Consider the following 12228-nt stretch of genomic DNA (forward strand, 5'->3'; position numbering starts at 1 on the left):
GGTCTCCAAAATTGTCATTTCGTATTTCATCTTTCTGTTTTGTGCTGGTTTTTTTCAAACTGATGCTCACAGCTGCTTCTGTCATGGGGCAGACGGATGTTATCCTGCAGTGAGTGCATTTTCCCCCCAACCACAGTCTCCTCCAAAACCTCTAGTGGGTTTGTAGGAGGATGTACATCACTTAAAAGGCTTTTTAAAAGGAGGGGAAAGCAGTAAAATGTGAAAATAAAAGTGAAGAAAAGAAGCTGCTCAGGATTTTGTGCTGGGGAAAGTTTTGTTTGGCGGTGTTTCAGCCCAGCGAGCCTTGCCAGGCAGGTGAGGGTGCAAGGTGGGGGGAGTCTCAAGGCCCCAGCTTCACTCCCATTTCAGTTGCGGGCCCAATCCCTTTTTATTTCCTGCCATTTTAAGGTATTTTGCTGGAGCTTTGAGAGCTGCGGAAGCGCTCGTTAGGACAGGCAAACAGCACTAGAGTAGCCTTAGGACTGTTGTCACCCGGGTGGGAGGCCCTCAGCACCACCTCCCAAGGAAGGATGCTCAGCATCTGAATGGCTGTGACGGGGATTTTTTTTAATTCCCGCTCGACACGAGGGGATCTGACTGCGGAGCTTAGCAGCAGCCGCTCCTTTCCTCCTCCTCCTCCTTCTCCTCCTCCTGCTGCTGCTGCTGGCGGATGTCCGGCAGCCGCCATGGCGCTGGCAGAGGCGGGTGTTGGCGGGCGGCTGCTGCTCTGGCCCCGCATCGTCCTTTTTGGAGACTCCATCACTGAGGTAGCGGCCTCATGGCACTCCCCGTGTGCTCTCCTCGCCGCTATGGGGCCGGTGGGGTTCCCTCATAGAGCTGCAGAGCCCCATGAACGTCCCTGTGCCTCTTGTGTGGTATCTGAAGGGCAGCCCCGGCCTTGGCCTCCCCTCAGGTTTTCCACTGCTCCAGCAGACTTCCCTCAAGGCCTGGTGCTGCAGTGGTGTTATTTCTTACTGGTTTTTAAGGAAAAATGAGCACTCTCTACAGCTGCGGGGGTGTGTGTGTGTGTGTGGAGGGGGGGGGTTGGCTCAGCCGCTGTCACCTCAGGGGCAGGAGGGAGGCCGTGAGGCGGGAAGCGAGCCTGCTGAACCCCCAGGGACACCTTCCAGGGGGCTGTGTTTTAGGAGATTCACTCCCTTTTTGCAGTAAAGGCCACATATGAGAAGTGTCAGGTAAAAGTGAAACTGCTGGTGTGTCGCTGGTGTTTTCCAGAGCCTGTTTTTTGTACCAGCCACCCCTTTGCTGCCCCCCCCCCCCCCCCCAGCCCCATCCCTGCTCCTGTGCAGCCCCCAGGGACGCGTTTGGTGTCGGGGTGACCATGCTGGGGTTATGTAGAGGTTTCCTCTGAGGCAATACCCGCTGGGGCACGCTGGTGTCCATTTTGGGGCTCCGTTCCTTTCAGGGAACCCTTTTGGGGAGTGCAGGGGCTCTGCTCTGTGCTCGATGCCCTGCACCATAGCACGGTGAAGCAGATCACAGAGCTGGGCTATTGTTTCTGGAAGGAGAGTGGTTCCTTTTAAAGGCAGGTTTGTGTCTAAAGTAGCTCTCTTTGTAGTTCTGTCAGCAGGCAAAATGCTGTAGCAGGATGGGTGATGCAGCAGTGGGAATAAGGAAAAGGGGAAGGGGATTTTGATCTTTTATTCCCCACTACTAAAAGAGGTGGGTTTCAAACTGCGCTTGAGGTAGCATGTAGAGAAAGGATTTGTGAGAGGTGCTCCCCAGAATGAAGTCACAGTGAAATAATCTTAGTAAAGAACAGGAAAATAAGAAAGTAAATGCTGCTGACCTGCTGAGGAGTGAGTGCTGCTTCTAGTGACAGTCTGACATGCTCCCTGTGTTCAGTTTTCCTTCCAGGAGCACGGCTGGGGAGCATTCCTTGCTGAGAGACTTGTCAGGTAAGAGCTTACGTTTTAAAAGTACTTCTTACCAGCATGCAAAAAGTCATTTTTGCATCAAGCAACTTCAAAAAGAAAAGCATCACAAAGTAGTGTTCGATGTGTGTTTATTATCATTTATTTATTTATTTATTTATTGACATGGGAATTTCTTGGTGGTGTCCATCCCAATACTGGTAGAAATACCCATTGGAGGTTGCTGTAAAGCTTGAGTGGAAAGAAAAAAAAAATATCTTTTTTTTTGTCAAAGTTGCTTTTCTGGTTTCATAGTCTCAGTAAGTGATAACTCAATACTGTAGCTGCAACCTGTGAGTGCGCTTTTAAAACATAAAGTTACGATTCTGCTAGAAACTCCTGTGACATCTCACTGAGGCTGAGATGCAGAGGCAGTTATCCTGACAAAACAGGTCAAAATTTCTCGAGTTTCGTTCTGGTGGGGTGAGATGTTCTTTCTGATACGTGTGTCTGTTTCAGAAAATGCGATGTTGTAAATCGTGGACTCTCGGGGTACAATACCAGGTGGGCTAAAGTGATCCTTCCGAGACTGATCAGCAAAAATTCTGGTGCTGAGAGTACTGTTGCAGTCACGATTTTCTTTGGAGCTAATGACAGCGCTTTGAAAGGTACGGTAACTTTCATTTTTTTTTCCTGTGACCTGTGCTCTTATGACAGATTTATAGTTTAGTAGAAAAGACAGAAAGTTACACAGACTTTTCCTGCTTCTTCTCTGTGAAATAGCTGTCATTTTTTTTTCATTTTTACAGTGGATCGATTTTTTTTTGTGTGTGTATTTAAATCATGCACTGCCTTCCCTTTCTCTCTGACCAAGTTTTAACAATACCAGGAAACTTGAAGGTGCTCAAGAATTAATCATATATCCAACACTAAAAACAGGAGCTGGGCATTGAGCTGATTTTTCAGCCCTTAAAGCAGCCTGATGGATCCTTGGCAGTTGATGAAATGAGGGAAGATAGCACTTGGATTCTCTTTTAAGATAACCATAGCAGCACGCAGAGCTTAGTGTAATCAAAACTGTAAGATCGGTACATAAAGGACTGTCTGTAAAGCCCATGGGACTTTCCAAAATTTTCTCTGCATCCAACAGAGTTAAAAACCTTAGGTTTTGTTTTGGGTGAAGTTTGAGGTGATGATGTGGTCTAATACTAAGATGCAGCCTGTAAGAAAAAGCATCTCCAAAAACAAAGGTGATTTCTTTTTCCCTGTGCCTCATCTATATTAGAAGTGCTGTGTTTAAACTCCTGATTTGTCTGCTCTGGATGTTGAGGAGCTGAATTTTCCCACCACACCTCCTGAATTAAGCAGGTGAACTGCTTACCAAAAGTGGGAAGTGCCCACCTTTTTATTCTGTATGAAAACCATTTTACTCGTCATGTAATAAATGTGTAAGCAGCTCAGTTTTACATCACTGATGCATTTCCTCCACCCCCGACAGATCTGAACCCTAAGCAGCACGTTCCTTTGGAGGAATACGCGGCGAACTTGAAGAGCATGGTGCAGTACCTGAAGTCCATCGACATCGCTGAGGACAGGATCATTCTGATAACGCCGCCCCCTCTTCAGGAGTCAGCTTGGGAGAAGGAGTGCCTTGCCAAAGGTAAATGCGTCTGGGCAGAATTTCTGCTTTTTAGCCCCAGAGTTCAAGTCAGTGAGCCCAGAGGATCAGTTTTGCGTTGGTGCCAGAGCGCGTTCGTGTGCTTTGAGCTGATGGGCACTGACTGCTCGCTGGTCCTACACTTCCCTTGGATGAGCACATGGAATATTATCGACTAATGAATCCCATCCTGATCTGCTCGTGCATAGCACCGACAGCAGTGGCTGCCCCTTGGGAAGTTTCCATGCTCCTTCTTTGTACCTGCTGAGTAATGGCAGGCTGGGCAGGATTGGCACAGCAGAGAAAAAGATAAACGGGCTGGGGAGATGCTGTGGTTTGCTGTTTCAGGGCTGGCCTTGACTATAAGACATCTTTGTTTTGCTTTTCAATTTAATTTTTTTGAAGCAAAACTGCATTAAGTATCAGATGTTTGCTTCTAGTTCTGCAGTCCCCTGCCGTCAGGAACTTTTTGCTGGAGATTGCTGAGCCTTTCCCTTGTGCCTGGCAGGTGACAAACTGAACCGCCGCAATGCCACCACAGGGCAGTACGCCCAGGCCTGCGTGCAGGTAGCCGGGGACTGCGGGACTGACGTGCTCGACCTGTGGACACTGATGCAAAAAAATCAGGTACGGTGTCGGGGGGGAGGCTCTGGGACTGAAATCGCTGGAATGATGCCGAGGTTTTTAACCTCCCCTGTAGGATTTCTCTGCCTATTTGTCTGATGGGCTTCACCTGTCGGCCAAAGGGAACAGCTTTCTGGCAACCCAGCTTTGGAAACGCCTGGAGAATAAAGTGTCTGCGCTGCCCTCCCTGCTTCCCTACTGGCGGGAGGTGGACCACCTGCACCCCGAGGCCAGTCTGCTGTGAGGACGTGCTGCAGGAGCGAGCCCGAGGAGCCCAACCTGCCCCACAGAGCGATTCTGCTGATGGACAGCCGGTACCTGCAGCGTGCTGCAAATGTCAGGGTAAAGATGAGCCCAGGGGGTGGTTTGGCTGCACGCATCCTGCGCTGAGGGCTTGGGAAGTTCTGGTGATAAACTCTGTAAAAGAGCTGGAGGAGAAGTGCTCTGAGCTGTCCTGTGACCGCAGGGAGGGAAGAGGCTGCACTAAGGACTGCCTGCCCCAGCTCCAGGGCGATCCACGCGGTCTGTCACACCTAGGTGCTGATACGTAGCAGCAGCATAGATTTCTTTTTTTTTCTTTTGTCAAGAATAATTCATGCGTTTGGCTGTAATGAAGTAGTAAAAGCCGTTACCTGTGCTTTGGTGAGGTTTTTGATAGTGATAGATGATAGCTTGGGGTGTGTGGGGGTGAGCTCAGGCTGGGCACCAGCAGCAGCTTCTTTACCCCTGCGTCTTAGCTTTGTTAAGAACTGAGGCACTGGCCAGGACCTGGCACCAGCGTTATGAATGGGCTTGCAGCTGGTTATTCTTCATGTCTCTGGACGCAGCCCAGAAGCACGTTGGCTGCATTTGTAAATGTTTATGAAGATTAAACTGGCTTGGCTGCTGCAGTGATTTCCTGCAATAAAGGCTGGCTATGGAGTGGCAGGGCTCCCTGTGGAAGCTGTCGTCTCCCTTTAGCTGTACAGAACAAACCGAGTTCAGTTTCTGAAACCCTGATCAGACGAGGGATGGGTTACAGGAGTTCAGAGGTGAAATGATTTCAGATCGATTTCAGGTGTAGCAGCCCCTGCAGGACACCCCGAGGCACTCAGCACCCGGCTGCTGGGAGCCTGAGCCCCAACCCACACCTCCAAGCCCTTTTAGGTCCCAGTTTTACAGCTAAAGATCTTTCAGAAAGGACATCACAAAACCAGCTCTTGTTTAATTGGCTTTTTTTTTTTTCTTTTAATATAAAAAGCTTTTATTGTATTGGGAATTAAATTAACTAACTCCTCACACGTGTGCTTCTCCTGGAATCAAAAAAAAACAACAAAAACCAACAAAGGCAAACCAAACAAACCAAAACCAGTACACAAAACAGGAGCTAGCCAGGTAGGAATACCGTAAGGCACACGTTCAAGTATTAGTGTAACAAGATCCTGGGCTGGGAAGGCAGAGACTCGGGCAACTCTCTCAGCACAGCTTTGGTTACTTCCCATCACGTTTAAAAACACAAAGGCTTTCCCCCACTGTGGTTCCTTCGTGGCTGAGCACAGGTTTGTAACAGTTAAAATGGGGCTGCTGTCGTTCATGTCTCGGGTCAGTTTGATTCATTCATTATTGTGGGAGAAAGCAGGCGGAATTAAATGCTTCCTTGCTGTGGTGATAGCTGCTCTGCGGCTCCCCTGTGTCAGTCCAGCTGCTGCCAGGCTAAAACATCGCTCAGCTCCCAGCCCACAGCCCCCCCGGTACAGAGCTCCAACCTTCTGCGCAGGTACGCCGAATTAGAGGGCACCACCAGGTACCTGCTCCTAGCATCACATCGCAGCGCCTGCGTGGGAACTGGAATTCCTAACACCTCCTCAGTACGTGCCCTAGGAGTTTCATCAAAAAAAAAACAAACAAAAAAACAACACAAAAAGCTTTGTTAAAGTCACAATTGTTTTTAAACAACCGTGCTCCTGCAGTGGAGTGTGGCATTTTCTCGTTTCTTTAGCAGTAGGGGCTTCCAAAGGCCACATAAACCCTGAAAGAGGAGGCTCAGCTCTTTGAACAGCTCGACGGTGGTGTTACCTATTGTAAAATACCACTCAGAGAAACATTTCTGCACTGAAATGACTGTAAACAATTCGCTGGAACAGTTCCCATCTGCATAAATGATTTCTCCACTTACACTTCTTCCTTTTCACCACCACCTGCAGCACACACAGCTCCTGCTGTAGGAAAACCATCTCCCTGCCACGAAAACACCAGGCAAGGCAACCTCACAGCGAGAGGCAGAAGAGTTTCACACTAGAGGAGCTCTTCTGTGCACTGAATAAGGTTTAACCACCACTATGAGCCATTTTGTTTTTGTTTAAAGCCGTATGGAAAACTTCTGGATTCGGATTGTGCATCTCAATTAGATGCCGTTAAGCCATGACTGCTTCCTTACTCTCTGTTTGTTCTCCAGGCACCTGTAATGTTTAGATGCGCCAACGAGCTGTTCCGTCAGGAACGTGCTGCAGTGTTTTGTTTTGTTTAAAAAGCCCCTTAATTTCGGCTGTCAGTGCCATCAGACTACAAAACATTAAATTATATAAAAAAAAAAACCACAAGGCCGATATACACAATATCCAGGAGGATATTCGGGTTTGCACCACAGGTTGAAGGAAATGTTAGAGGTCAAGAAACCAGAAAAAACAAATCCAAAAAAAAAGCTTTCAAAAACAAGCCACTTTTAGTTTGGATTCTCGCTTTTTAAAAAGATATAATGCTCTCAGAAACGTAACGTAAGGAAGGTCATACACATGACCAGCATCTGCAGTAGGTCACTTCCTTATTTCCCCCCGCTCCCTCACAAAAATATATATCCATATAGATCCGTATTTATAGCAGTGAAATGGTTTCAGATCCCGCCGGGCGGGCAGCGGGGCGCTAGCACTCCGTCTCCTTGCTGTCCACCCGGTTCTGGCGCTGCAGCTTGAAGGACGCCGCCTTCTCGCTCCTGGTGACGGGGTGCTCCGTCAAGTCCTCGAAAGATTTGGCGGCCGAGCTGCTGTTGGGGAAAGGGTCCTTCTCGAAGGCGTCCTCGTCGACGTGGGAGTCGGTGCTGGGGTCCTCCTGGATGGTGTCCATGCGCTGGTGGTCCTGCTTGGGCGCCGCCGCCGCCGGTGGCACCGCGGCCAGGGGCTGCAGGGGCTGGTGCCGGCTGCTCGCCTGCGCCGCCGGGAAGGGCTTCACGATGCGCACGGAGGCCGAGTCCAGGCTGCTCAGCATCTCCACGTTCTGCAAGGGGGAGAAGCAAACGGCTGCTAGCTCAGGATTCATTCAATTTGTTCAACTGTTGATTCCTGCTTCTGTCTGAGCGTGGATTGGGAAATACCCGGAGATTTCCAGGCGTGAAAAATCCCTACAGACCTTAGCAAATGCTAACAACGGGTAAGGGAATGGACAAGGGAGTGCCATGACAAGTAGGGTAAAACGTTCAGATGCTAACTAGTGCGTTTCTGAGCTGCTCAGTACTCAGCAGGTCCAAGAGAAGCTGGGTTTCTCTGTTAAACCTGTTACTGGTGCAAGGAGCCCACTGAGTACAGCTGCAGCCTACAGCCAGATCTGCTTCTGGAGCGTGTTCTTGCCTGGATCCAAGTGCACAGATCCAAGGTGACTTCTATGGCATAAGAGGAATTATGAGGGACCCGAGGACTCGAGCTAACATCACCTCTGGTTACACGCACGTAGCTTACATGGGCAATTTGCCTCATAAGCCTGGCTCCAGGATGCTTCTTCCAGCAGCTGAGGAGCTCTGCAAGGCTCCTTTCCCCCTCCCATTACAAAAATGACATAAAATGACATCTCCTTAATGCTGCTGCAGTTATTAATAAAAATCGAGCTGTCAAAGCACCAGACAGGACGCCCAAAAATCTCTGCCAGAAGACGCCTCGAGCTGGACTGTAATTAAAATTTATCTCTGCGCTTTTCTGCTCTTCCCCTCTCCCAAATCAGCCTCTGCACGGCGAGACGTGTCACCACCTGCCACGTGATGGGTCCTTGCACCAATTTTTCTGTAAGTAAGTGGAAAGCCTCAGCACGCCCCGCCGCTAAAGGCCCTGCAGCAGACACACCACGTGCTGCAGAGATTTTTCTGCTTTGCTGAGCTTTGCTGGGAGCAAGCACCCTGCAGCGGGAGCTGAGTGACCCGTGCCGGCGGCTTCCTGCCTCGGGGGCTGTGGTTGGGGTGAGGAAGCTGCCTTGTCACCAAGGTCAAGGCCCAGCTCTCACAGGAAGGAAACACCAGACCTGCCACACCGCGGTGCTCGGTACATCAAACACCAGCTGGGGCAGGAAAGCAGAGTTTCCCTCAAATCGGTGTGTCTGGCCCCAGCTGGAGGCGGGGGCTGCAGGAACGCGTTCAGGCAGCGACTTACACTGGGGCAGAACAGAGACTTGGTGTTCTCCTCGTACTGCTTGTCCAATTTCTTGTCCTGTTGGGAAATAAACACAAAGTAAACCAAAGCACACACACACACAGTTAACTTCCCAGATGCAAACAACGCCCCTGTCCCCATTTCCCTGCAGGGACACAGCGGGGTTGGGGCTTTCTTCCCCCTTCCTTCCCATCTGCCCCCCGTGCTGAGCTCACGGGGGAGCAATCCTCTGCCCTAACCCCACGCCACGTGCCCACGTTCGCAGTCACTGTGACCTTTCTCTCTTCACCCGTGCACTCAACCAACACCACTTCCTGCCCCGGGTGTCCCCACAAATTGTGGGCTAGAGAAAACTTTGATGCAAGTCATCAGAACGATGCTTGGGCAGAAAAAATCTGCCTAAGGGAGAACAGGAACGGCTCCAGGAGACAGCTGGAGCACGGGGCTGCTAGAGCCTGGCAGAAATTAGCAGGGAAGCTCCCTCTGAGCTTTCCTAAAAGCCTCCCATCTCCTCCTCCCACAGACATTTGCCATTCACGAGAGGAAGGGCGCTCTCCTACAGCTCAGTTCGATAGAGCAGTCACCTCCAGGCAGCTCACTCACCACGCAGTGCACAAGGATGCTGAGAGGAATCCAGAAGAGCAAGGAGAAGACGAGCACGGAGCCCACTATATTATCTGCGAGGAACTTCCCTGGGAAATCAGTTCAAATCCATCAGTGACTGAGCAAAGAGCATTTCCTGACTGTACACACAAGTTCCCTTTCCTCTGCAAGCCAGCTCATGGGATTTCTCAGGTACAACACAGGCTGCAGGACCAGCCCAGCATAATGCAATTGTTTTTTTGCCCTTTTTTAAGCATATTTGATATAATTTTCTAAGAAAATTATTATTTGGGACCAAGGAGGCACGCGTACCCTCACCAGCCAGTGGCTCAGGCACGCAGCTGGAGGTGGTTTTATTAAATGAGAAATGAAGTTCTCCTTTCCCAGCCTGCTGACATTTAAATCCCACCAAGGCCTACTTTACCTCTGCTGTGCTGCAGCGAGCTGACCCCTAACAAGGCCGCTATTTCCTTTCCTCTCATTGCCCTACTTACTGGTTCTTAGACAAGAAGCTCGCTGGAAGGGCTGCCGCCTCTTTCACAAGCTTGGAAGAGGAGTAGGAAAGAATGGAGAGGAAAAATGCAAAATGCTCCCAGCCCTTCAGCCTCAAAGGCAAGATCAGTGTTATCTTATGCAGAAATATATCTGGATTTCAGAAGCACAGCTACAAACTACCCTGGCGTACAGACGAGCAAAACCAGCCAGCTAACTAACCCCCCCTGTGGTTTCGAGCTTCGTGTCAGGAACTGAAAACCCCAAAGGCTGTGGTTACACATCTCACCGAAGGTATTGATACTGAGCTGGTCTATGAAATCCCAAAACCGTTCGATCACGTCCTGTACTTGCTTCTCACATTTGCCCTGCAAAAGTTAAATAAATAAATAAATAAATAAATAAAAGTCATCTGAGGCTATGTAAGCATTAACTACTTGCTTCCTGGAGGGGGAGGAAGAGGCAAAGATTGCAATGAAATAAAAACTGCATGGACACAGAAGCACTTCACACACATTCTGAATAGATTTACTCATTCACAGCTTCACTGCTCCATTTTTCTTGCCTCTCTTTTGCCTCCCACGGTAGGGGACACAAAGCTGAGGTTTCTGGAGAGGTTTAAGGACTGGAAGCCAAAGTTCCTACTTCCCACACCAAAAAGGTTGCAGCTCTCAGGCACTGTTGGATACAGACAGGCTTCCAGATCTGGCCGTGCTGATTTAAGGGCAGCAGAGCATCAGCCCTGCAGCAGAAGGGCTGCGGTACGCCCTCCAAAATTCACGCCTGCCAACACCCAGCTCAGCTCAGCTCAGCCAAGGGGCCTGCAGGCTGTGGCCGGAACCGGCCACCGAGACAGCGCCAGCCAGATCTTCGTCAGATTGCTTCATTTTAGCCAAAATTAATTGGGCTGACGTGCACGGCTGCAGTAGCAAGCACTGCTAACCCAGCTGAGCTCTTTGTCACGCTGCCGTGCGGGAGCACTTACGTTGGTGTCGCAGAAGCCCACGGTACAGGGCTTGCCCTTGCGCAGGAAGAGGAACTGGTCGTTGGCGTCAACGTACGGGACGCAGCGGTCCTGCTCGTCGCGGCAGCACACCTTGCAGGAGTTGTCCGTCTCTGTAAGAAACCCACAGGCTCCATCATCAGCCCAAAAAACCCCAAACCGGGCAGATGTCCCCGGGCTGGCCACGTTCCTGCCCAGCCTTCCCATGGGGAGGGCAGGAACAGGCAAGGCACCCAGTTTTGGGCACCCCAATGCCAAACTGAAGCAGATGCCCCGTTTGGGTTATTGGGGGACACAGCAGGACCAAGCTCCGCGAGCTGATGCCCCAACACCGCAGGAATTAACTGCAGGTGAAGAGGTTCCACTTGTTGGAGGCCACATCTGTCCAGAAGTCATTTGGCAACTCCTTACGATCAGAGGACAGCCCAGATTCTCCCTCCTGCCTGCCTGCGGCTGAGGAAGAGGAGGGTGGGAGCACCCTCTCCTTGAAGCAGGGTGTCGGCCGTACGTCTCATTCAAAATCCTCAACCCAGGCCTCCAGAGGACAGGAGGACATTCACGTTTTCCAAACAAAAAAGGACTTTTCCAAGCAGAAAACGCCAGCCCTGGAAAACCAACAGCTTAAACACCACATTTTTTTTTTGTCCAGAAACCCGAGAGGGCCCCTAAATTCGGCTCCCCAAGGGGCTCAACCCGAGGAGCAGAGCCAGGACCCTTTGACCCACCGTTGCAGGCACAGGAGCGGAGGTTCTTCTCCCTCTCGCAGAAGGGGACGCACTCCCCGTCCTTGCACTTCCCCATGTCCACGCAGACCGTGTCATCCGGGGCGTTCCCCGGGGGAGGGCACTCGCTGCTGTTCCCTGCAGGTGGGGGCAACAACGGCAGGGTTAGAGCAAAGGGCAGAGCACCTCAGGGTGCGAGAGAAAAGGGGAAAAAAGAGAGAAAAAGCAAAATCCAGACTCATCCCAGGGAGAACTCCAATAGCTTTCTCTTAGCTTTCAGCAACTCAGGCATTTGGGGCACTCTGGCGACCAAGAAGACCCTGGAGGCCCCATCAGTGAAGCACCAGCAGCCCTGCCTTGTCGTCTCGCCTCCAGAAAAGATTACGAGGAGGAAGGAAACCAGTGGGGAAGTGAAGCAGAGCCGCCATAGAAAGGGTGGAATCACTGCAAGGTTCAGCTCATTCCCATCCCCTCCCCGTGACTTGCCCTGTTCTTTTTGTCTTGAAGGGGAAGAAAAGGAGGAGGGGGGGAGAAGGAATCACCATTCTCCATGTTCTCCTGGGCAGAAACTCACCAAACAGCTCCTGAACTACAATGAAACTCATTATGGGGCGATTTCGTGATGCTCAACTGCTCTCTAAAATTAGTTGTCCCGGACGAACAAAGGGCGCTAGTCTGGGAGCTGACCTAACAGGACGCTGAGCCCGGAGCACTTGGCTACAGCTGGTGTAGGGGAGGCAGAAGCATGTCCTACCCGTGCAGAAAGACTCTCCTTTACAAGTGGCATTTATGGCTTCTTGGCATTTCTTCTGCGCGCTTTCGAACTGGCAGCCTTTGCAGCAGGGGCTGTTCCGATCGCTGGGGAAAC

At 50.7% G+C, this 12228-nt stretch overlaps 2 protein-coding genes across 3 annotated transcripts in view; one reads left to right on the top strand and one right to left on the bottom strand.

Annotated features, from left to right (window-relative positions):
• Positions 1 to 617: 617 nt before the first annotated feature.
• On the top strand, positions 618 to 5094 carry IAH1 (isoamyl acetate hydrolyzing esterase 1 (putative)). Its single transcript, XM_084513403.1, has 6 exons — positions 618 to 767; positions 1864 to 1916; positions 2391 to 2539; positions 3370 to 3531; positions 4037 to 4155; positions 4229 to 5094. The coding sequence occupies exons 1-6, from the start codon at positions 687 to 689 to the stop codon at positions 4394 to 4396; spliced, it is 732 nt and encodes a 243-aa protein (XP_084369529.1). The 5' UTR covers positions 618 to 686; the 3' UTR covers positions 4397 to 5094.
• A 255-nt stretch (positions 5095 to 5349) lies between these two features.
• Positions 5350 to 12228, bottom strand: part of ADAM17 (ADAM metallopeptidase domain 17) — a 235919-nt gene continuing 229040 nt past the window's right edge. For both annotated transcript variants that reach the window (XM_084513394.1, XM_084513395.1), the window contains 7 exons: positions 12115 to 12218; positions 11364 to 11498; positions 10621 to 10751; positions 9925 to 10003; positions 9144 to 9232; positions 8541 to 8597; positions 5350 to 7401 (listed from right to left, as the gene is read on the bottom strand). In XM_084513394.1, the coding sequence (XP_084369520.1) occupies positions 7051 to 7401; positions 8541 to 8597; positions 9144 to 9232; positions 9925 to 10003; positions 10621 to 10751; positions 11364 to 11498; positions 12115 to 12218 (946 nt within the window). In that variant the 3' untranslated portion in view covers positions 5350 to 7050. The remainder of the gene's footprint in view (positions 7402 to 8540; positions 8598 to 9143; positions 9233 to 9924; positions 10004 to 10620; positions 10752 to 11363; positions 11499 to 12114; positions 12219 to 12228) is intronic.

The sequence above is a fragment of the Aythya ferina genome (assembly GCF_964211825.1).
Source record: "Aythya ferina genome assembly, chromosome: 3".
NCBI lineage: Eukaryota > Metazoa > Chordata > Aves > Anseriformes > Anatidae > Aythya > Aythya ferina.